Consider the following 23684-nt stretch of genomic DNA (forward strand, 5'->3'; position numbering starts at 1 on the left):
CCAACCAGCCAGTTATACTGTAGGAGAGCGAGAGAGACAGGGGGAGAGAGAGAGAGAGAGAGAGAGGGAGAGAGATGGGGAGGAAAAGAGAGATGGGAGAGAGTCAGGGAAGAGAAAGAGAGAGAGGGAGAAAGAGGGATAGAGACAGAGAGATGGGGAGGGAGAGAGATACAGAGAGAGAAAGGGGGGAGAGAGATGGAGAGAGACAGGGAGAGAAAGATAGGACAGAGAAAGGGAGACAGGATGAAAGAGTGGAGGGAGAGGTGGGGAGAAAGAAAGAGAGAAGAGGGGTTGAGAGGATACAAAGGTGCATGGAGAGAGAGAGTGGGAGGATGAAGAGAGATGGAGAAGGAGAGAGAAGCAGACGGGTGAACGAGGGAAAGCGGTACAGTGATATGGAAATGCAGTGGGGGGCTTTAATGCAGTGGGGGGCGGGGGAGGCGTGCTTCACAGCCGTCGGGCGTAAATGGTGCGCGGAGTGGCTGGAGCCGCACGCGGGGGCTGGCAGAGACAGCCTCCCCGCGGTATTTCAGGGTTTGCTGTTAGATCCCACGGCCTGGGGGGGGGCGGGGGTAGGGGTGGGGTGGCGCTTTTCCATTCATCAAAGGATGAAGGGGGTGTTATTAGAAGGCACGGTGCGCTGACTCGCCCCTGCGCTCGTCCCTCTGATCTCTCCTTTCTTCCTCTTCTCCCTGTCGTCCTCTTTCTCTCCTAATGAATGCCCCTTTCTGACTGATTGGCAGCTCTCTGGGGGCGGGGTTCGGCTCGGCCGGCGACGACACCCAGGGGGGCAGCGACTCACAGAGGAAGAGGACCAAGCTGTCCAGCCGTGCTTTCGCCCACCTGGGGGGGACACAGGTCAGTGGCCGGGGGAGGGGGGTTATACGTCTAATGAAGTGATTGTCATTTGGGCCCTTTGTATGCGGGTTGCAGACAATGGGAGATGGGGGGGGGGGTGGTTGAATTAAATGGCTGCTGGTTCGAGTCGCAGGAGGGCCCTGCTGGGCGTCTTTCTGTCAAGCACTATACACTGATCCTGCCCTAAACACTGATCCTGCCCTATGCACTGATCCTGCCCTAAACACTGATCCTGCCCTATGCACTGATCCTGCCCTAAACACTGATCCTGCCCTATGCACTGATCCTGCCCTAAACACTGATCCTGCCCTATGCACTGATCCTGCCCTAAACACTGATCCTGCCCTAAACACTGATCCTGCCCTATGCACTGATCCTGCCCTAAACACTGATCCCACTCTATGTACTGATCCTGCGCTGATGCTGCCCTATGCACTGATCCTGCCCTAAACACTGATCCCGCTCTATGTACTGATCCTGCGCTGATCCTGCCCTATGCACTGATTCTGCACTAAACACTGATCCTGCCCTGTGCACTGATTATGCCTTAAGCATTGATCCTGCCCGATTCACTGCTTCTGCCCTTCGCATGTCATTTATGGCAGGACACACAGTCCCTTAAACGTGCTTCTGCTTTATTTCGATCGTCAAACCATCAACCAGGTGTCATTATGAAAAGCTTTAGCTCCTCTTCCTCCTCAGATGAAGGAGGGGAGGTCAAGACCTGGGATCCAGCGAGGGGTGCTGAGCTCCAAACTTGCACGCAAGGTGTCACAGCTAACACGGAAGGCCCAGACCAAGCAGCACCCCCTCACGGGGGCCCACGGCCGGGCCCCACAGCCAATGAGGGCCAGTGATTCTGGTGGCCAGAGCGACACAGGTGGGTGTGGATCATTCAGACAGGGAGATTCCGTCACACAGGACCACAGCAGGAAAGTGTCCAGTTTGAACTCCTGCTACCCCCCAACAGCCAGCGGAGATGGGGGAGTGACTCAGGAGGGTAGGAGGGGGGGGGATGCACAGATGAAGAGCCCCCTCCACTTGCAGGCCACTAGCCGTTCAGGGAACGAGCAGCTGCGCACACGGCAAGTGATGGAGGAGAAGGACACGTCACCCACGGACAGCGAGTCCTCGGAGCAGGGTGAGTCCAGTGGGGGGCACCGTTTGGGGTCCAGGGACACCTTCTGCTGAGTTCTCTGAGAATAACGGACCTTCTAGTAATGGGAGAGCACAGGAGAGGAGGCCATTTTCCCATCGGTGACATTCCAGAGTAACTGGAATAATGTTTAAATGTAAGGGACAGTTAATGTGGGCAAAGGTTAGGGGCACGACCAGGTCGCATCTCTTTCAGTGATTTGTTGATTGCCCTGAAAGTTATCCTGTTTGTTTCCAGTGGGCTGATGACGCCTGCCAATGACACTCGAGGGGTGGGGCTCTGGGGGGGGAGGGCTTTAGATGGGTGGGGCTTTAGAGGGGCGGGGCTTTGGGATGCGACCAGGCAGGAGTCGGGTCCAGTGTTGACACTCCATTCCACCACAAAGGCCAGATCTGTCTGGCCTGAACTTAAGTTTCCTCTTATGTTGAAATCTCTGATCTGGCCCCATCTGCAGACGAGGAAGATGAAGGCAGTTACGACAGTGAGGAAGGACAAAATGGCATCAAAGCTCCTTCCTCCAAGGAGCCTTCTCCGTGTACAGCCACCACTGGTCCCTCTCCATCTTCTGTGGTGAAACTGGAGGCCAATCAAAAGGCCAAGAATAAGAAGGAAAGACAGGGAATGCTGGGTAAAAATGTGTCCGCCCTAATTACTGATTAGAGCGCATGAACAAGCCTGTTATTCGTTGTTCCTTTGAGTGGCAGGCAGTCAAACTGTTATGACTGCGGCTTCCAGGCACACCGACCACGCACGGCTCAGCGGGAGAGGTGAAAGTGAGGAAGAGGGCCCCCTGCAGGCCCGGTCCTGCCATTGCAGCAAAGAGACACCCTGAGCTCTCGCCGCAGGAGGGGTCAAAGCTGGCACGCGGCTCCCGGGTACCGCCACACCAGCAGGAGGCACTGAAGTTGGGGATGGGGGCCAGGGCTGGGTCCTGCGGGCGGGGCAGCGGCTTTCGTGCCCTGGGTTTGGCCGGTGAAAGGTTGAAAAACACCACTTGTAGGACCGCCGGGCTGCAGGCCTCTATGAGCAAGGTGAGCACGGCCTGGACGCTCAGGGAACTGCAGTATTTCGTTCATCTTTTTCCGGCATAATAGAAGCATGACAGCTCAGCCCCTCCTGGATTTCGAGGAAGGAATGAGGGCAAAAGGCTCTCATTACTCACAGGAAAAATTCACACTGTCATTCATATAATAACGGGCTTGATTAGCATAGATGGAGAGACTTGCTGGTGGAACCTCTGTTTAGTCAAGCTTATTTAAATGCTTTGTTTACCCTGATGGATAGTAAAGTGTGTAAGAGCGAAGTGTCTGCAGCAGGGACAGGGTGAGCAGAGGTGGGGTGTGGGGGCGCTCGGCCTTGTCGGGAAGTTGGTCTCAGCATGGTTGTGATCTCTGCCCCCTGCAGAGGATGGGCAGCTGGCCAGGCCTGGGCGCGGCCCCCAAGGGAAAGGAGCGAGGCAGGGGCAGGCCACGTAGGAACAAGCAGGTGAGCAGGGAGCGCTTGGGGTGGATGTGGGGAGGGGTGATGATTGAGGAGAGCTTGCATTGCCGTCCCGGCTGTGCCGATCCTGTAGAGACTCATATAGGCAGATTACATAACACGGGTAATATGTCAAATGTAAACACTTGCAAATCATCCCAGATAAGATAAGGATGTTGGGGTGGCGGGGGTGGGGGGGGGGGGTGATGCATTGTTAAAGTGGAAGTAAGAGGCGGTGAGACGTTCCGAGCAGTAAATCAGCCGCTTCTGCCCCAAGTCATCCCGAAAGTATGCGAGACAGACCATTTACGGCAGGCTCAGGGGGCATCGCTGCTCTGCAGCAGGAAACTGGGGCAGAACTGGGATCTCCACCCACACCAGTATCCCCCGGGGCACTATAATCAAATGGGCTTTTCTTCTATGGACCTCAGAGGACAATTCTGAAACTCAAGTACACAGACAAATAGACTGTTTCACAAAGAGCTACTGGCTGCCTCAGAATCTGCCCAAAGTGGACTAGGCCGCTACTGGGCACGATCCGCGAGGCGGGAAGCTGCGCGTGTCACATGATTTTCACGTCTTCTTGTCCCCTTCTGCCCAGTCCAAGGCCCATGGCGGAAGCCGGCTGCTGGAGAAACTGGCAGCGGATGAGGGCTTCCAGATGAACGAGGACAGCAGCTTCTCGGACGGGGACGAGGACGAGGATGGTGGCGATGGGGAAAACATGCTGCAGTCGCACAGAGCGCCCCCCGCAGGTAGGAGTGAAGATTATCTATGCATACAAGTTGGTCTTCCTATCTAAATGGGGACCGCCCATTCATTTCTATGGGAAAAACCCTAATCCCCATCACGACACCCGTAACCCCTACCCATCCCTAACCTTAACCATAAGTAACCAACCCAAATACAAGACTTTTGGCATTTTTACTTTTTAAATTGCATTCACAGATTTTTATAAAACTGAGGTCATCCAGATGGGGACCTCAAAAGATGTCCCCAAAATTAGGGAAATTTCAGGTTTTACTACACTTTGGGGACAATTTGGTCCTTATATGTGATCTATGCAAACCCACACACACACACACCCACACACACACACACACACACACACCCACACACACACACACACACACACACTGTACCATTCTGGCTAACAAATGGGATCGAGCCAAAGCATATTATAGGTGTATAAGTCTCCTTCCTGTGCTGCCTTCATGTTAGCCCCCCTTGGCCCCCCTTGGCCCCCCTTGGAGCATTATGCTGGGGACACAAGGGCCCAGTACAGGCCTGGCAGTGTAGAGTGGTGGGGGTTGCATGTGTGCTGTGAGGCCTCGGTCCTGCTACTGTCTGATACCACTGCGTGCCCCCCCCCCCCATAGCCCTCCCGAATTGTGTGCTGACCAAGGAGCTGCTGGTGGACGGCCTGAAGGTGCTCATTTCCAAAGAGGACGAGCTGCTCTACGCAGCGTACGTGCACACGCTGGAGGTGCCCGGCATGTAAGCTCCGCCCCTCCACCATGACTCCGCCCTCCCTGCCTCTTATTGGTTGACTGATCCCACCACCCCCTCACCTGAGATCTCTGGGGCTCTGTGACCTGAATTCCAGCTTAAAGGCACTGCGGGGATGGGGGGGGTGGTTAAACAGCTGACGCTCTTGCGCATGGCGCCCCCCCCCCTCCCCAGCACTGAGCATTCCCCCCATTTCCACACTTCAAAGTACAGGTTATGGACATCCCAGCCAACCCCTTCAGGAATAACCGCAAGTGAGATGACCCATAAAAAGGGGGCCCCCTCTCACCCCTCCCTCTCACTGCCCCCCCATCTACTCCTTCAGCTACAGTGTTGTCATCGACGGAGAGCGGGGACACCGGCCCAGGATCTACTCCCTGGAGCAGCTGCTTCAGGAAGCCGTGAGTTATTCTCCCCCCTCCACATCCCGCCTCCCCCCACCCCACAGTCACCATCCTCCCCATACCATCGTAGCCTCTTCTCCCAAACCCACAGCCTCCATAGACTCCCCCCAGAGGGAAGCATTGTCAGGAAGGGCCAGTGAGGGCGTGGGGTGGGGGGGGGGCGGACACAGCCCAATTCCCCAACAATCTGCTCAAGTCATTAAAGGCCGAACATCTGTGTCCGGCAGGGATGTGTGTGTGTTCTTTATTACTGTGTTTTTAATCCCATTCCGGGTGACTGTAGGTAGAACAACTTACAAACATCTGCGGTAGATGATATGATTTTGTTGAGGGGGGTGGGGGGGGGGGGGTAGAGGGGGCAGGATATTTTTGTTTTCATGGGAAAACCCCGATCCTGCCTCCTGTTGCCGTCAACACTCCCCCCTTCCTAGGGCGTGCCTTGACCCCACATGGCCGGCAGATTGAGCTCAATATGCCCCCCCACCCCCGGCAGTCACACGCATCCATGTTCAGCCCCAGCTAGCAGAGAGCAGCCAGTCAGGGGGGGGAATCTTGCTTGTTTTGTCTCTGGGTTCTATCAGTCGTGATTGTTCCCAGTTGGTTTAGCTGCAGCGCCTGGGGGGGCTGGGGGCCTTTTTTATGCAGCATACTTCTTCATTGAACTCCAGGTTATGCTAACATGCTTAGTTTGTCTAAGCCAATGGGGGAGACGGGGCTAATTACACGCCGTAAACCCACAATGCTTTGTCAGCCTTGCAATACATTACCTGAGCTGATATATTTGACTTTTTTTCTGCCTTCGGTGAATAACAAGGCCGAGTTCCTCGGAGGCGGCACTTCCGTCCCGCCATTGTGGGGCTGCTGGACGGGCGCCACATCCAGCACTATGTCATTTCCAGCACTGTGACCCTCAGGGCTCGGGGGGGAATTATGGGAGTATCTTGAGGCAGGGGAATGAGGCGAGGTGGGGGCAGGGGGTTCCGGGAGGATCTAGATCTAAAAAGGGGGAGGGAACAAAAAAGAAAAAAATAAGACAAAAAACGGCGAGACGGAGTGGCACGCGGTGTTGTTGTTTTGCAGCGACGGCAAACAGATACGAGCCCCGGCGCGGGGCGGCGTGGGGTGGCGCGGGGCGGCGTGCCAGCGGGATTAGGCGGCGCAGCTGTCTGTGCTCCTGCGATTAGTCCCTGTGTCGCCTGCCAAACCCCCTCCCACCACCCATTGTAGCGAATGGGCCAGTCTCTCTGAGTAAACACGGCTTTGATGCACCCCCGTGCCATCAATCTCCCCCCCCCCAGTTCTCCGCCAGCACCACCCTTTGCCCAGCACACCCCAGTGGTGGGGAGCTGGCTGCCCCTTTTTTTGTGGTGGGGTGGGGTGGGGGGGGTCACGTTTTGGCATTGTTGCCGCCTGCGATCTGATCCGCCTTTATCTGCGTGAGTCAGCCAGTGCTTCCGGATGCAGCAGCGTAATTAAAAGGGAAACGACGGAGCGAGAGAAGGAGATAGAGGGAGAGAGAAAGATTCACAAAAGCCAAGAAATGACAGAGAGAGGCAGACAGAGACAGAGAGAGATTCACACAACCTAAGACATCCATGGCAAATAAAGGCTTTAGGTTTTACTTTTTCCTGTTTCCCATCTCATTCACTCTTCCTTCACGGCTCCCTCCATCTTTTGTGCTCTGCCTTTTTTCCCTCAGGATTTTGTTTCTGTTTTTCCGGTTCTTGCGCTCAGAGACGAGCACGCAGACACGCACTCACACGCCTGTCTGTAGACACATACCCAGTTATGACCATCGCCTCGTCTTGTCTTGAGATCCATTGACAGCCAGAGTGGAATTCCTGGTGTGTGAACATATGGGGCCAATCAACCCCATTCTGGATCTGAAGCAGACTCATGTGTTCCTGTCCTGGGTCAGATCTACCTTTTCAGGGGCCCTTGGCAAAGCTTTACTCCCCCCCCCCCCCCCCACAATGAAACTGACCATTTGACTTCCTGCACAACACAGGTTTTTTAGGAGTGATTGGCAGCTACCTATTCTGCCTATAGCTACAGCCAGCCATATATATATATTATTATATATTTTTTTATTTTCATGACTACGTCTAGGTTCCCTTGTGCTGATTGGACCCAAGGCAGCTGGCTAGTTTGCCTGTGTCTGGACCTGGCCCTGGAAGTGGCCTCACACATGCACTAACCTTACACAGCACCGAGAAACAATCGCAGAATATCGTCAGGCTACTAACCTCTTTACTTTGGACGCGGCAGTGGTCAGGCAGGGGCCTTTTCTAGTTTAGCTTGTCATTTTCTCCCTTTCAATGATCTAACTGCCTCCCAGGCTTCAGGAGTAATACCTGTATATCCTGGCTAAGAGATTGAGCCCCCCCCCCCTCAAGCCTTCATTGAGCATGGGGAGTCAGACCCACCCAAAACCGCGAAGCTGGCCAGCCACTATTAAACAGTCGCCTCTGTTTCTCTTTCGTTCTCCATTTTGCTTTTCTTTGAACGGGTTACTCAGCACGTCTTGAATTACCAATCATGAATTCCAGCCCTTTCAAGGAGGGCCGAGGCTAGAGACTTGGCCCAAGATTAAATATGACTTCCGCTCTGGTTACTGCATTGACGAAGCTAGATGTGTGTGTGCGCTTGCGAGAGTCTGGGTCAGCGTTTGAGTACAAGCCGTCCTGTAACTTAAATGAGCCGTCGTTTGAATACATCCTACTTCTTCCGCTCTCCAGATCCGCATCAGCCTTGAAAACAGAGGCTTGCTCTCTCCCTGTCTGGCTCCCTTGGTGTTAAACGCAGCTGCGGTCATAACTCGGAATCCGATTCGGGATTCACTCCCAAGCAGCTACAGAGGAGGCTTTGTGTTGGTGCCCTCACATCCACATCATTTTGTGGTCATTCTTGCCTCATTTTCTAGGGTTTCCTCTACTTGGATGTAGCCCCTGGTTTCATCCTGTTCGACTCTTTCCCTAAGCGATTCCCAGCACTGGGACTGATAAGCACCCATCTCCGTGTCTGTCAGGTGCTGGAGGTGCGCCCAGAAACAGGCTCCAGGCTGACGACGGGGACGCGGGTGTGCGCATACTGGAGCGAGCGCTCACGGTGCTTGTACCCAGGATACGTGCAACAAGGTGAGGGAGACGGAAAGGTGTGCGCTTGGGTGCTTGTGAGTCTTTGACCTCATGTCCACCCTCATGTTTGGTTTTGAATAATTCGATTGCAGGGGGTCCTGGGGAGGAGCAGAAGGAAGGCAGCGTCATGGTGGAGTTTGACGATGGGGATAGAGGGTGGATCTCCTTGTCTAATGTCCGCTTCCTTCCACCTGATTACCAGATCCACTGTAAGTTGATTAATAACCAATTGTGTGAAAACCCAAAGAAAGAAAATGTTCTGATTCAATTCCCCCCCCACCCCGCCCCCATCCTCACTCAAATACTTTCCTGTGTGTTCAGGTGCAGAGCCACCTCCTACGCTCCTGGCCTCACAAAGTCGCAGAGGTCGCCGGAGCATGGTCCTGGGGAAGAATACACCGTCCAATATCTCCTCTGACCAACTGGACAACGCGGTGGCTGCAAGCGCACAGGACATGAAGAACCCCAGTAAGACCAAGCCAGGTAATCAGACCTGCACCACGCTTCATATGGAAAAATACCTCCGGTCAGCGCATGCATTTGAATAGCTTAGCGGGAATATTTATCCAAGGAGATTTACCGAGTTTATCTCTCTGTACGGCTTAATATCTTGCTGAAGATCAAGCTATTTGTTCTTCAAATATGCTACAGAAAGAGGACCTCTTTGGGCTTGACTACTTTGCTATCTACTGTCCCTGTCAAAATCACTGACGGAACCTACTAGTTTCTCGGTTGTTCCACTTCTTGTAATGACTGGAGGACAGACCTGTAGCAAATCTGCAAACAAGGCTGCAGGGAATGTAATGCTGCATCTCGCTTATTCATCATGGGAGGTTGCTACAGCCATTGGGCTGCAGTGTCAGTTTCCTGCAACTGAAATGGATATGTGGTTCATTTCTGTCTCCCCTTCCCTCCAGGCAAACCAAAAAGTGTCAACTCAGGAACAAAGAGTCCCACGTCGGACAGTGCGAAAGAGAGCAGTACCCCCCTTCTCACCTGGCCGGCGATCGCTGTCCCCAGAAAAAAGCCCTCCCACAACTTCTTCCAGTTCAATGGCACCCCTAGGAAAACAACTAAAGGGAAGGATATGTTCCCCCTCCTCATGGGTTCGACTTCAACCCCAGCCAAAGGCATCTTCAGAAGCACCTTTGAGGTGGATTCCTTCAGCAGCATTGCTAATGGCTGCTCCTCCTTTGGCAGCCAGTCAGCCATTGTGCCTCTTGGCCCTAAGAATACTGCCTGCAGTCGGAGCAGGAGACCAGGAGAAGTCAGCACTCTTCGGAGTAAAAAGGCTGGTTCAGAATTCCTGGTGAAGCTGGATCATGAGGGTGTGACATCACCCAAGACCAAAAACAGCAAAGCCTTACTGTTGCTTGGCTCCTCATATCAGGGTAGCAGGATGGACAAGGGATTTGGGACTAAAGGCTTAGGGGACATGTCTTCGCCGATGGGACACTCACACCCAGTGCTGCTCGTCAAGGACAACAAGAAGGGTGGAAGTGCCCGTGCCGAGCTGCTGAAGAAGGGGGCCTCTCACCTGCGGAAGCCATCTCCTGCCCTAGCAATGGGCAGCTACTCAGACTTTGCCATAAACTGCCTCACTGACTGCCACGGTTTCTACTCTGACATGGACGAGGAGGACGAGGAGGAAGATGAGGAGGGCAGAGCAGAGCTGGCTGCAGCCTCAGGCGGCCTGAGGACAGCGGGACGCTTCCTCTCTCGCCTCTCTGTGTCTTCCTCCTCTTCTGGGTCCTCCAGCTCATCCAGCTCTGGCTCCTTGTCCAGCTCAAGCCTCTGCTCCTCTGACAACGACTCATCCTACAGCTCAGAGGACGAGGAAGGCTCTACCCTGCTACTGCAGGGCTGCCTCTCGTCTCACCGTGCCCTGCTGCCGTCCACGGAGCCTCCGGCGCAGCGGACCTTTGTGGCAAAGGCCATGGCCATAAGCAGTTCCAAGGGAGGAGGGGTCAACAGCAACAGTGCTCACAACAGGCTGGTCAGGAGGAAAGAGTGCATCAGCTCTCCCTCCTCACTCTTACCATCCAAAAGCTCAAAGGAGCTTCCGAGGAGGGACAAGCTACCGTCAGCTAATAGTCCACCCAAGATGGCTCCCTTCCTTCCAGCACGGCAACTATGGCGGTGGTCTGGCAACCCAACCCAGGTGAGATGGCTTCACTGCTCAAGATCACACATTGAAAGTTAGTTTATACTTATGTTCATATGGTGAACCGCTCCCACAGGCTAATGCTGGTTTCTAGTATATAGGAGTAAAATGATGTGTTGTGTTGGGAAGGCTATATCTGCTGGCAATTGGTTTGCTGTAAACCAACCCAAGCACTGAAGGTGTAACTAGTCCTTCTAGACATTCATGCCTGACAAACTAACCAAGATCAACGTATTCAGTACCGTTCTGCATACAAGTATGTAATAGGGCCCAGGAAGTTGAGCGTGTTACTAAGCAAAGGACTTGCTGGAGGCTCTCCGGAATAAGCATGACATTTCTGGCTGCTTCTGTGTCCACAGAGGAGAGGCATGAAGGGCAAAGCACGCAAGCTCTTCTACAAGGCCATCGTGCGCGGCCGCGACATGGTGCGTGTGGGCGACTGTGCCGTGTTCCTGTCCGCCGGCCGGCCCAACCTGCCGTACATTGGCCGCATCGAGAGCTTCTGGGAGTCCTGGACCAGCAGCATGGTGGTGAAGGTCAAGTGGTTCTACCATCCAGAGGAGACCAAGTTGGGCAAAAGGCACAGGGATGGCAAGGTAGAGCTCTCTCTTACACTGCTGCAGACAGGTTTGGCTTTTAGGTTTGGGTTTTAGGTTTTTCAAAGCTAGGATGTTCTTGGATGTTTTACCTCTGTGTTGCTTGTATGAATTCAGAATTTGCATACAACCTGCCTCAAAGTCATCCTTGAAGACTAGAGTATCCTTGTCCCTTGTTTACAGTTGTGTGTCAACATTTTCAAAATATTGGAACCAAGGGCTGGTATTTTAATACTAGCTGGGAGACTCAAAGCCTGTGTTTTATTTAACTATAGTAGCCTCGGGCATTAATCTTATGTTCCTTTCAATCTGTCCCAGCATGCTCTGTACCAGTCCTCCCATGAGGATGAGAACGACGTGCAGACCATCTCCCACAAGTGCCAAGTGGTCAGCCGCGAGGAGTACGAGCAGCTAAGTCGTGGCCGGAAGCTGACCCCCGACAGTCAGGACCTCTACTACCTGGCTGGAAGCTACGACCCCAGCAGCGGTCAGCTGGTCACTGCCGAGGGGGTGCCTATCCTGTGCTAGCAGCCCCGATATTGCTCTCCTGGTGGCACTACTGAAAGACCTCAATCAGAAATGATGGTCGACGAGCTGTGATTTTTTTGCCTGACAGGGGACACTGTGAAGGGCAGGAGTTGTAACCGCAGACATGCAACTGCCCCCTCTGTCAGAACTTCACCCTCTGCTTCCGCTACCCGCTGCTGGCACAGCGATGGAGAGTGGTAGGCTGCTCGGGAAGTGAACCTTGGTCCAGCTGAGGCACGCCCCATGGTGGAGCACGACGGCACTGCAGAAGATGAGGAGCGGGAGTGGGAGAAAACCTCACGCTGTGTTGGTCCTGTGTTGGTCCCCTGAGAAGCCTCTGTCATGAGCTGTTAACTACTGGAGCACGATCAAATGCAACCTCTGCAGGCTAAATAGAGACAAAAAAAGACACAAATGGAGTTTGTAAAAGGAGGTCCTCTTTGACGACTCGGCAGTACGGGTCTGTAGGTGCCCAGAACAACGGAAGGCACGGGTTAAGATGTGGTCCGAACTGGCCGGCTTCGGATCATGGGGGTGCACTGGAATTGTACAACTGGCACGAAGAGAAAGGCCTTGCAGGAGAGCAGGCCTTCAGATGTGTACAGGATACTGTCTAAACCACAATTTGAGTATTTAAAACACCTAGGCAACTCAAGTAGTCATTAAAATAAGTATCCAAATTTCGTCTACTTAAGAATAACTGTCTGAGTAAGCCATACAAATCAGTACCTCTTGCCTATTCGAATTCAGGTGTAAAACTGTACAGATCAATGACTCTTTTCCACATTTTTTATACACATATCTCTGCAAAGAGAGACACTCGCCCCTCCTTTGATGTTTTTCGATCGCGCCTTTTATTTTTCTAATGGTGGAGCGTATCGACTTAAGACCGTCCTGGTGAAGATGAGCAGACGGTGGCAGAGGAGGCTAGCCCTGCCTGTGCCCGGCTGAATCGAGACGGAGCACGGTGCAGAGTGCTGGTGGCAGTTTGGAACGACGACACGGGCATATTCCCCTGGGAAGAGGCTCCGATCAGGAGCGAAGGAGCAGGAGATTGCCTGCCAGCCTGGCTATTTGTCCGCCTCATTACATTTCCTGTTCATTTGTCTTTTTCTTTTGGCAACTATTTATTTTATTTTTTTCAAATCGCTATGCTACTATGAGGAGCAAAAAACTAAGAGACAGCTGCCTTGCCTGTACAAGAAGACAAAGACAAGGAAAATGCAAATCCTGAAACTTCACGAGGACACATTACAAGCGCCAGTGACCGACAAACGAAGCGGCCGGCGATCGTTTGCCGACGAGATGCCGAAAGACGGTCTCTATTGTTACTTACCGACCCTCATAAATGAGGACTAAGAGGGCCAGCCTGGTCTCTGTGGGTGTGCGTGATTTTTCTCTGGTTTTGAAGGTCACTTTGAAACGTCAACACTTTTTTTCTGGCTTCAGAAACCAAAGGACCTGTAAGGTTTTCGTTAAATTATGATAAATTAAGTATATAAAAAATCCAATCAGAGTGTTGTATTTTTGTTAAATCCGGGAGCCTGCAATCAGATTGACGGACCTGATTTATTTATGACTAATTGACAATGTTGATTCTTACTTGTATCGCGGGAGCACTCTCCGGCGTAAGCGTTACATACCCGTAACGTCCCTGTTACGTTGCAGCAACGTTGAGAGAACCCAGCGCGCGTGCGTGTGTTTGCGTGTGTCTGTGTGTGTTTTGCTGTTTTCGCGTCGCAACCGGACCTGCGACTCTGGCACTTGTAGGCCCGTTACGGCCTCCTCTGTGTAACTGTGAAGGACAATCAGACTAGCAGCGATGTGGCGCATTTTCCAAGGGGGCACGCATAATCAAACACGTCATGTATTTGGGTGTTTTTTTTGCCAAAACCATTTTGTCATTCTTTTTGTTGCTGTCATTTAATATGCAAACCTGTAATAAGTTAATTAAGTGTGTGAATGAGTACATGTGGGGGACGGGGAACTGTTGTACATTTTTTTGTATGTTAGTGTTGGTGTTACGAACATTGCAAACCAAATAGCTTTAAAGAGAAATCAGGGGCTACATTAAATGTCGCTTACCTTTTTAACTGCGGTATGACCTAAATGGTTGATGTCCTAAAATAAAACAAATATGTATTTTACGCAAACTTACACTGGATTCATTTCTGAACATTGTTTGATAGCATCAGCAGCGTGCCTTTAGGAGTGTCTGTGATCCCCCCCCCTCCCCCCACAGGAAGTGACATCATTGTGCAGCCTGATTTTGATACCCACAGGGAAATACTTTACTGGTTTATCAAATTTTGTTGTTTAAGTTTTGTTGTTGTTATTGGATTAGCCATTGCGGTCTGTGTTCCCTCTTGATAAACAGCCATGGTTATTTTCTAACCTTGCTGTGTACTGTAAGCCTACAGGCCATCTTATGCTAAGTGATTTAAAAATTCAGTTTATCTTTTTTTTGTACGTATCAAAAAAAAATCTCCAAGAGTTCTTTGTCTGTCTTAATGTTTTAAGAAGGGCAGCACATTTTTCAACATTTTTTGCCTCCATCTAAAGCTGTCAGTTTTAACATTTTTAAGCTTATTTTTAAAAAAGAAATCTGCTTGTGAAATCTGATGTTGAAAAGCACTAACTGCAAGTAGCAGGTCTGTTTACCGGGGACTCGAGGGACTCCCTCATTCTTTTAGTACAGGTGTCTGAAAGGTTGTCAGTCACTATTATATAATGGCAGCACTAATGATCACTGTCCTCTGTACCATTAAGAGACATTAAGAAACAAATTCAGTTCATACTAAGCCGCAAAGCTGGGTGACCATATTGCCCGTCCTCTCGCTAATACCTCCTGAATCATACTGCTCTTTCTTAATTTGATTAGAATCCATGACAGATCTGTGCTCCTGCTGCCTCTGTTATTCTCAGTGTTCTGCTTTTTTAAAATAGTTATTGGAGGCACAGGGAGATGGGCCCCCCCGGGAAGCCGGCCCGTGACGGCAAAGGCCGGAGGAGCCCCCCGACAGACCCCCTCTGCCGCATGTCTGCGTCAGACGCATGTGTGAATGACACTGGATGAAGGGACACGAATGTACTGAGGACTGAGTGTATAAAAAAAACTCCAATCATGTAGACTGTGACTATTTCTTTCCGGAGCAGAGCACCAGAATCCGTAAAGGGGTGTAACTCCAAGGGGGGGCCTTCACAGACGAGCACAGTCGTGCAGAAAAAGGGACTTGCCTTCTCCAGTCCTTTTTGAATCAGACCGGTCAAAGTGTAACCCCTTGGTGCATGAAGGTGGTTTTTAACGGGGCACGTGACGATGCGATTGGGCACATTCTCATGAGACAGAAGTGATGTCACTGTGGCAAGATCACACCCCCCCCCCCCCCAAAAGACACAGGTGCAATACTATTATAACATATAGAATTGCATTGATATTCAGTCGTTAGGATGCGAGGGCTTAATGCAACTGTGATGAATTACTGAAGGAGATGCAGGAACATCTCTCCTTACATGCCATGTTATTTAAAGTCACTATTGACCGCGCTTAGGAGGTAATAAGTTAAGGGTTAAGGCGTGTACCTAAAAAGCGGTATTTCTCAGAGTTGCTAAATAAATATAAAAATATTTTAACACTGATTGAGATTTTTTTGAGAGATCGATACTGGTATTTTGTAATTTCTTTGTTGTCGTTCCCCCTCGCAAAGGTGTTCCATGTGGTAAAGATGTTGTAAAGGTTCTACAGTGACGGCTCCGTTTCCATTCCACACTTTGGGTCGACGTCAAAATGGAGTTTATGAACTATGTAAAAGCATTTCAGTATTAAGATTTTTATATATGGCTTATGAATAAAGATAAGAAAACCATGGCATTTCTGTCTGTGTGTTTTATCCTGTCACCCCGACCCCCTGCGTGTCTTTGATTATGTCGAATTGTCTGTCACCGTTGATCTGTCTGTCAAACATTCGTTATAAGGTCCATCCCATTAACTCTGAACACCGCGCATGTAATCACCTGAAATGTCTATCCAAAGTGACAATTTCATACTTAAACATTTCTCTATAGCCAGATATTACGTATGGAATCAATTAGTGGTAACAACCTTAATTTAGGGTAGAGGAAACACCACAAGCCTGCTACCAGATGTGCTTTACTAGGCTCTAACGTTACCCTCAGTTCTCTGGGTTGAATGTAGGCTCACGTCAACTGCACTCCATCAATTAAAGTAAACCGGCTAATTAGACTGATCGCACGCCACTCACGGTCATACCGCTACATCCCATTCAGTGGCGCCATAAATAGCTTGCGCCTATCCCGGCAGAGCTGCCAACCCCCAACCCGCCCCCAGGGTCTCCAGACACATAGGCACCAAGGAGTCCGGCTCCTAACCTCCCCCTCCCCTCCAGTCACGCCCCCTGCCTCCAGCGGGTTAGAAGAGCTTCACCGATTCAGCATCTCCTTCACTGGCTCCGCACACTTTGCAGTCCCACATTGCCCGGGTCTCTCACTGGGAGGTACAATGATGGAAACCTGCCATGTCTTTCATACCAATTGTATGCGTATGTGTATAAGGGACCCCCCCCCCCCCTGACTTCACCCAAAGACCATCACTGTGGGTCCATGTGGGGCCCAGAAGCTCCTCCTCACCTCATAAACGCCCCAGCCCCTGCATGACCTTGCCTGGAGGTGGGGGAGGGGGTGGCCTTAATGGATGAGGTGTTGCTGGTAAAGTGAAGAAGGCAAACAAGACTGGAGAAAGGAGGCCTGGGTACAGAAGGCATCTGAGAGCCCATCCATCAGCCGCCGTGAAGCAGGGCGCTTCTGGTCTGGTGAACCTGTCTGTGTGCAGGGGGTTAAGGTGGGGCACAAGGGCCGGGGGCTCCAGGTTTACCCTCAACAACTGATCTGTGACCAGTGTATCATGCCGCACTTATCAGACAGGTCCAGGGTCCGCTGTGTGTTCACAGCAAACTGTTTGATTGGCTACGGTCCAGAAACCACTGCTGCTGAACCAGCAACACCAAGCGCTCCCCAAGATGCTGAACTGCATGCAGGTACCGCAGGACTGAGGCCGGCCCCCCAGGCGGACTCACAGTCCCACCCGTGTGTCCCAGGGTCACGGACTCCAGTTGGGTTTTTGGCTGTAGAGGCAGCTGCCGGAATCGGGACACGCTGGGCGCTAACAGCTAATGCTCAGTGATTATTGTTAAAGTCTCAGAAAGGTAATGAGAAGCTAATGCAGAGAAACCTGATGAAATCCAATACCGGTCTAAGGTGGAGACAACGTGTTAAAAAGGAAACACGCACACACACTCATACACAGATACACACACACACTCATACACAGATACACACACACACACTCATACACACATACACATACATACACACATTCATACACAGATACACACACACACACACACTCATTCATACACAGACACACACACACACATTCATACACAGACACACACACACACATTCATACACACACAGACACACACACACACTAATACTCGCTCATTCATACACAGACACACACACATTCATACACAGACACACACACACTCATACACAGATACACACACACACACTCATACACAGATACACACACACACATTCATACACAGACACACACACACACAGACACAAACACACACATTCATACACAGACACACACACACACATTCATACACAGACACAAACACACACTCATACTCGCTCATTCATACACAGACACACACACACACACATTCATACACAGACACACACACATTCATACACACACACATTCATACACAGACACACACACACACACATTCATACACACACACACTCATACTCGCTCATTCATACACAGACACACACACACACACATTCATACACAGACACACACACACACACTCATACACACACACACATTCATACACAGACACACACACACACACACACACACTCCCACTCTGACTTCCCTGCCGCTTCCCAGTCTGCTAATCCATCTCCACGCTTCCGAGGGCCACTGTCACAGACCGATGCGCCTCCCCTGGGGTATTATGGGGGATTTGGGCGGTGGGGGGGTTCCTGAGCTCATGCCACCCCGCCATGGCATCCTGGCCGTTGGCAGTACAGCAGCAATACTGAAACATGCCCCCCCCCCCCCCCGCAGTACGTTTGTGTGTGTCACTGCCTCGCTCCCAGCCGCGGCGGGGGGCTCAGTCCGGGATTATCTGTGATTACAGCCAACGGGGAGGCTGAGGCGGGGGGGTGGGGAATGCCCTCAGCAGCTCATTCAAATTAGAGAAGCTGCATCTCAGGCAAGCATCCGGGTTTGTAATGATTAATGCTATTAGCAGTACATCACCCTGCCACTGGAGGTCCCTGTATTTAAGGGGTGAATGAGAGAGCCCCTCACCCCCAGCCTCACTGTCTGCTGCAGTGCACTGCGGAGCTGGGAATTAGCTTACACTTCTCCCTATAGGATGGTGGTGCTCTGCCCCTCCCCCTGGATCTGCTCCGTCCCAACAACATACTGTGGGTATTTTCAGGTGACCTTTTCGCTACAGATGCACAAGTTTTGGTAAACAACACATTAGAATTTGGTGATCAGTGGTCATTGTTGACACACCACAGCACACAGTGCACAACAACAAAGTGTCCTCTGCATTTAACCCACATGTGACATCGTGACATAGCAGGGGGCAGCTAATTCAGCACCCGGGGAGCAGTGCTTGGGGGCGGCACCTTGCTCAGGGTACCTCAGTGGTACCTTGCTGGTCGGAGACTCAAACCTGCAATCTTTCAATTACAAGTGCACTTCCCTAACCATTAAGCCACCACTGCCCATTCACACTACAACAGCAAAGGACAAAAAAAGAACACATTTTTAATCCTTAAGGTGTTTATAAACAGCTTAATCTTAATTTTAAAGGCGATTTGATCATGCAAAGAATCATCACAGTGATTTACACTATATTGCCAGAAGTATTGGCACACGCCTCCAAATCATTGAATTCAGGTGTTCCAATCACTTCCATAGCCGCAGGTGTATAAAATCAAGCCCCTAGGCATGCAGACTGCTTCTACAAACATTTGTGAAGGAATGGGTCACTCTCAGGAGCTCGGTGAATTCAAGCGTGGTACCGTGATAGGATATGCCACCTGGGCAATAAGTCCATTCGTGAAATTTCCTCTACTAAATATTCCACAGTTAACTGTTAGTGGTATTATAACAAAGTGGAAGCAGCTGCAGGAAACAACAGCAACTCGGCCACAAAGTGATAGGCCACGAAAAATCAGAGCAGGGACAACGCATGCTGAGGCGCACAGTGTACAGAAGTCGCCAACTGTCTGCAGAGTTAATAACCACAGACCTCCAAACTTCATGTGGCCTTCAGATTAGCTCAAGAACAGTGCATGGAGAACTTCATGGAATGGGTTTCCATGGCTGAGCAGCTGCATCCAAGCCTTACATCCCCAAGTGCAATGCAAAGCTTTGGATGCAGTGATGTAAAGCACACCGCCACTGCACTCTAGAGCAGTGGAGACGTGTTCTCTGGAGTGACGAATCACACTTCTCTGTCTGGCAATCTGATGGATGAGTCTGGGTTTGGCAGTTTCCAGGAGAATGATACTTGCCTGACTGCTTTGTGCCAAGTGCAAAGTTTGGTTGGGGGGGGGATTATGGTGTGGGGTTGTTTTTCAGGGGTTGGGCTCTTAATGCTGCAGCATTTGAAGCCATTTTGGACAATTTCATGCTCTCACCTTTGTGGAACCAGTCTGCGGATGGCCCCTTCCTGTTCCAACATGACTGCGCACCAGTCCAGAAAGCATGGTCCATAAGTACATGGATGAGCGAGTCTGGTGTGGAGGAACTTGACTGGCCTGCACAGACCACTGACCTCAACCCGATAGAACACCTTTGGGATGAATTAGAGCGGAGACTGAGAGCCAGGCCTTCTCATCCAACATCAGTATCTAACTTCCTGGAAGAAGAGTCAAAAATTCCCCCTAAACACACTCCTAAACCTTGTGGACAGCCTGAGTGGAAGCTGTTATAGCTGCAAATGGTGGGCCAACTCCATATTAAAGCCTACGTATTAAGAATGGGATGTCATTAAAGTTCATGTGTGTGTAAAGGCAGGTGTCCCAATACTTTTGCCAACATAGTGTATATTTACTACAGTACTTAATGAAAATGAATGTACATGTTACTGTGGCAACCTGGGCAAACCCCCTCCCACCCCCACCTCGTGTGCCATAGCTCATCCTGGACACTCTCCTTCCCTTCATACTCCTCATAGTTTCAAAGCAACACTAAGGGCAGCTTTACGTTAAGGATGCTGAGGTTCTAGAGAACAATTTAAGCAGGGAATCATTATCCATGTAAACGGACGGCTGTCAGCTGTGTGTCACATGCACAGGTGGGCGGTGCTGTGACTTCATACCCCTGCATCTCATTGGTCCGATTTGTACAGCTGCCACAATCACACTGGGACTGACCCCCACCACAAGGGTCAAGATGGTACGATCCACGCTTCACTAATGCCACAGATTGTCTCTCCTCTCCAGTCCTCATTGGAGCAGACTCTGCACACAAAGGCACAGATACGTGTGCCTTGCAAAGGGGGCGATTGGGTGTGCGCCTGTCGCTGGTGACCCTTGACCCTCTTTTGCCCTCATCCTCACCCAGTGGAGGACAAAGACGTTGTGGGAAGGAAGGAGAATGTCTAATGATTCGTGTCCCATGGGGATCCTCTATTGAGATGCTGTGTGGTTTGCGCAATGGCGCCCCCTGTGGCAGATCAGCCCCCTCACTGCTGTGGGAACACTTAGCTGTTTCACTGCAGACAAAAGGCAAAGCTCTTCAGGCTGTAACTCTAACCAAACCCAAGGTGCAGCACTTCACTCTAATTTGGCACCAACAATGGTTCTGTTGCCATTGATACATTGTTATTTAATAAGGATGCAGGTGCTGGTATTTTACCTATATTGGCTGTTATTATTTACCATTTCCTCACCCCGGCTGTGTCTACCCCCCCCGAGCACGAGCTAAGAGCGTGACATTCAAACTGAGCGAGTACTGAAACCGTGGAGCAGTGGTGCATCATGGGACACTTCTGGGGACAGTCATTCCCCCCTCTCTGGGTCCTTGGGACACAGAGAGAAGGGGGCCATGCTGCTGATTAAGGGACGTCTGACCCACGCTTTGTCACACTCAGGGGGACATTCAGGTCAGTCAAAACACAGATGTAATGGGTCCAGGGCCTGAGTGGAGCTGCATAAACAGGTGCTGCTCATTCACGGTAACTTACTGGGACCAAGTGCCTGCAGAAGTGGTGAGTTTCTGGGCCAAAAACCCCTGACCTTGAATTTGGGTCAAGGGCACTGGTCAACCCCGAATCCCCCGCCCTATCAAACATGCATGGAACTCCCACAGCATTGGTAGGACCATGTTTCTGCCGTCTGTACCCAAATCTACGCCCTTGATTGGAGAGTGAGGCCTGCGTTCAAAAATCGATACAGTATTTTTTGAAAAACAATCCTTAATGGGCTAAATGACAGATCATACCACTGATGGCAGCTGCTCATTAACCAATTCAGTGAGACCAAGTAGCCGGGTCTCCAGATCACAGGGTGGAGACACAGTCTGCAGATCCATTCCGGTCAACCCTAGGACAACATGGGCTCAAAGGCCTCCTTTTCTTCACAACTCTTCTTCTACACTCGACCAGTCTTGGCAGGTCCTACATATACCTGCAGTGCAGAAGGCCGTTAGTGTAGCATATATAACTATGGCTAACAGAGCTAGCATGCAAGCTGTGAGGGACGTGTAGCTGTCGAGAGGCTTAACATTAGCACAGGCTTAGCGACGTTCCGGCTTGCTCAATGTTCTTCCCTCCTCTGAGAACCACAGTGTATCCCTCCTGGGTCACATGATCTGTCTGTGGGCAGGAAGCCCATTGAAGAGAAGTTTGTCTTCCATTCTGGATCCTTTATTGTACAGTCTGCCGTCGGCTAGGTGTTTGAAGGAGTCAGGGTTGAATAAGCCTGTGGTCACTTCGCAGACCAGTGCATCAGAGAAGTTGTAGGCCAGCCTTTACCCTGCTTCTTCTTACATAATTTTGATTGGACGATCTAAAATGGAAAACAAAAATGGCATCTCTGAGCCAAAATGGCCGGCAAGAATTTTAGGAAACCGACGACACCCAGCATTACATTTGTTTATGGATTACACTGGATATTTTTAAGGCAGGTAAATATAGTGCCTTTAATGTACAGCCTCTAAATCCTGCTTGGGTGTTGCTATTGTTGGGTAGGCGGGTCACCTTTCACTGCCTGGGCCTCATGAAAATATCGCCTTGCCCCCTGTGGGGGGGCAGAGCTCTCTGGAAGCCCCCGGCCTTTTCATTTCTGGAGGTGTCTGCAGGGGCGATCGCTCAGACCCGTCACCTGCACAAAATCCATCAGGAACCTGAAACGCTCAGCCAACCCCCACCCCCCCAATGCCCCCATTCATCAGCGTCACCCTCTCACAAAGCTCCCACCCCTCTGGGTACCATGTCCCCTCGGCATGACCCCCCCCCCCCCCCCACCACCACCTCAACCAGCCAGCACCTTGAGGTGGTGCTTTGAGAGCCTGTATAAGCTCAAGAAACCATGAACACACACAGACAGAGACACACACAGACACTCAGACACACACACACACAGAGACACACACATACATACAGACACACACACAACAAAGCAAACCACCACCTGGCGTTCTCACCCAAACCCCCTTCCCCCCCCATTTGAGAGACACTTAACGCTGCAGCAGCTGGGAGGCACAGGAACACCTGCGTAAATCTACGTTATGGGCCCCCCTGCCAACGGCTGGCGTGTGGCCCCCGGCCCACTGGCCTCAAACAGCACAATCCACATCTTGTCCAACATGTCCGTCCTTCGCATTAATTTTAACATCACTGGCAGGGGGCACTGGGGGGGGGGGGGCAGTTTCACATGCAGCCGTCAGATGCATCGCGCCGTGCAGTCGCCTGGCGGAAATAACGGCAATAAAATGCAGTGTTAGCCGTTACTAGACCCCGCCGAGGGCCACGTGACAGCCAATAAGAGACGTCTCACTTGCTGGCCTTCTCAGTTTCTCCTCTTGATGACATGGGTGGGAGGGGGGGGGCACAAGGTGTCACATGCCTCTGTCCTTTAGCCTTTTTGGCCACCAAATGAATTCCAGGAAGCGGCTGCTCTCTGGTACCTAGGTCAGCTGGCCGCCCGGAAAGGCGACTCTTCCTTGTATATTTTAATAATCAACTTCGTTATCATTTAGCGACTGTTACCATGCAGAAAAGTATTTGCAGTCTATTTATCTAGCAGATGCTCTTATCCGACGCAGAGTCAGGCCTTAGAGCAATTGGGGATTGAGGGCCTTGCACAAGGACTCAAAGGCGACATCATTCTGCCAACTCTAGGGTTAGAACTGACAACCTTGCTATTCCAGACACAGCTGCTTGACCCACTCAGCCACATCGCCCCCTTGAATCTCCAGCTGCCAGTTTACTGCCCTGAATAGCTGTCAAATTGGGCAAATAAGAGAGAAATTCACAAGCAAACAGGCAGCCGATGTACTGAGTGAATGGAACCGGCAGGGCAGCTATACAGGCTAATTAAAAACACAGACGGTGCCCCAGGTATAGGCAGGCTACACAGAACCGTGCTAATGCCGGCTAACCCGCATAAACGCTTCAGACGGTGCCCCAGGTATAGGCAGGCTACGCAGAACCGCGCTAATGCCGGCTAACCGGCATAAACGCTTCAGACGGTGCCCCAGGTATAGGCAGGCTACACAGAACCACGCTA

At 51.2% G+C, this 23684-nt stretch overlaps 1 protein-coding gene across 5 annotated transcripts in view; it reads left to right on the forward strand.

Annotated features, from left to right (window-relative positions):
* bahcc1b (BAH domain and coiled-coil containing 1b) overlaps window positions 1–15697 on the forward strand; it is an 86180-nt gene extending 70483 nt beyond the window's left edge. For all 5 annotated transcript variants that reach the window (XM_072703929.1, XM_023820569.2, XM_023820566.2 and 2 more), the window contains 15 exons: window positions 744–858; window positions 1561–1738; window positions 1829–1999; window positions 2469–2642; window positions 2750–3045; window positions 3419–3499; window positions 4095–4248; window positions 4873–4990; window positions 5328–5403; window positions 8435–8543; window positions 8636–8752; window positions 8865–9026; window positions 9461–10704; window positions 11067–11303; window positions 11622–15697. In XM_072703929.1, the coding sequence (XP_072560030.1) occupies window positions 744–858; window positions 1561–1738; window positions 1829–1999; window positions 2469–2642; window positions 2750–3045; window positions 3419–3499; window positions 4095–4248; window positions 4873–4990; window positions 5328–5403; window positions 8435–8543; window positions 8636–8752; window positions 8865–9026; window positions 9461–10704; window positions 11067–11303; window positions 11622–11831 (3442 nt within the window). In that variant the 3' untranslated portion in view covers window positions 11832–15697. The remainder of the gene's footprint in view (window positions 1–743; window positions 859–1560; window positions 1739–1828; window positions 2000–2468; window positions 2643–2749; window positions 3046–3418; window positions 3500–4094; window positions 4249–4872; window positions 4991–5327; window positions 5404–8434; window positions 8544–8635; window positions 8753–8864; window positions 9027–9460; window positions 10705–11066; window positions 11304–11621) is intronic.
* The last annotated feature ends 7987 nt before the right edge of the window (window positions 15698–23684 follow it).

The sequence above is a fragment of the Paramormyrops kingsleyae genome, chromosome 20 (assembly GCF_048594095.1).
Source record: "Paramormyrops kingsleyae isolate MSU_618 chromosome 20, PKINGS_0.4, whole genome shotgun sequence".
Taxonomy (NCBI): Eukaryota; Metazoa; Chordata; class Actinopteri; order Osteoglossiformes; family Mormyridae; genus Paramormyrops; species Paramormyrops kingsleyae.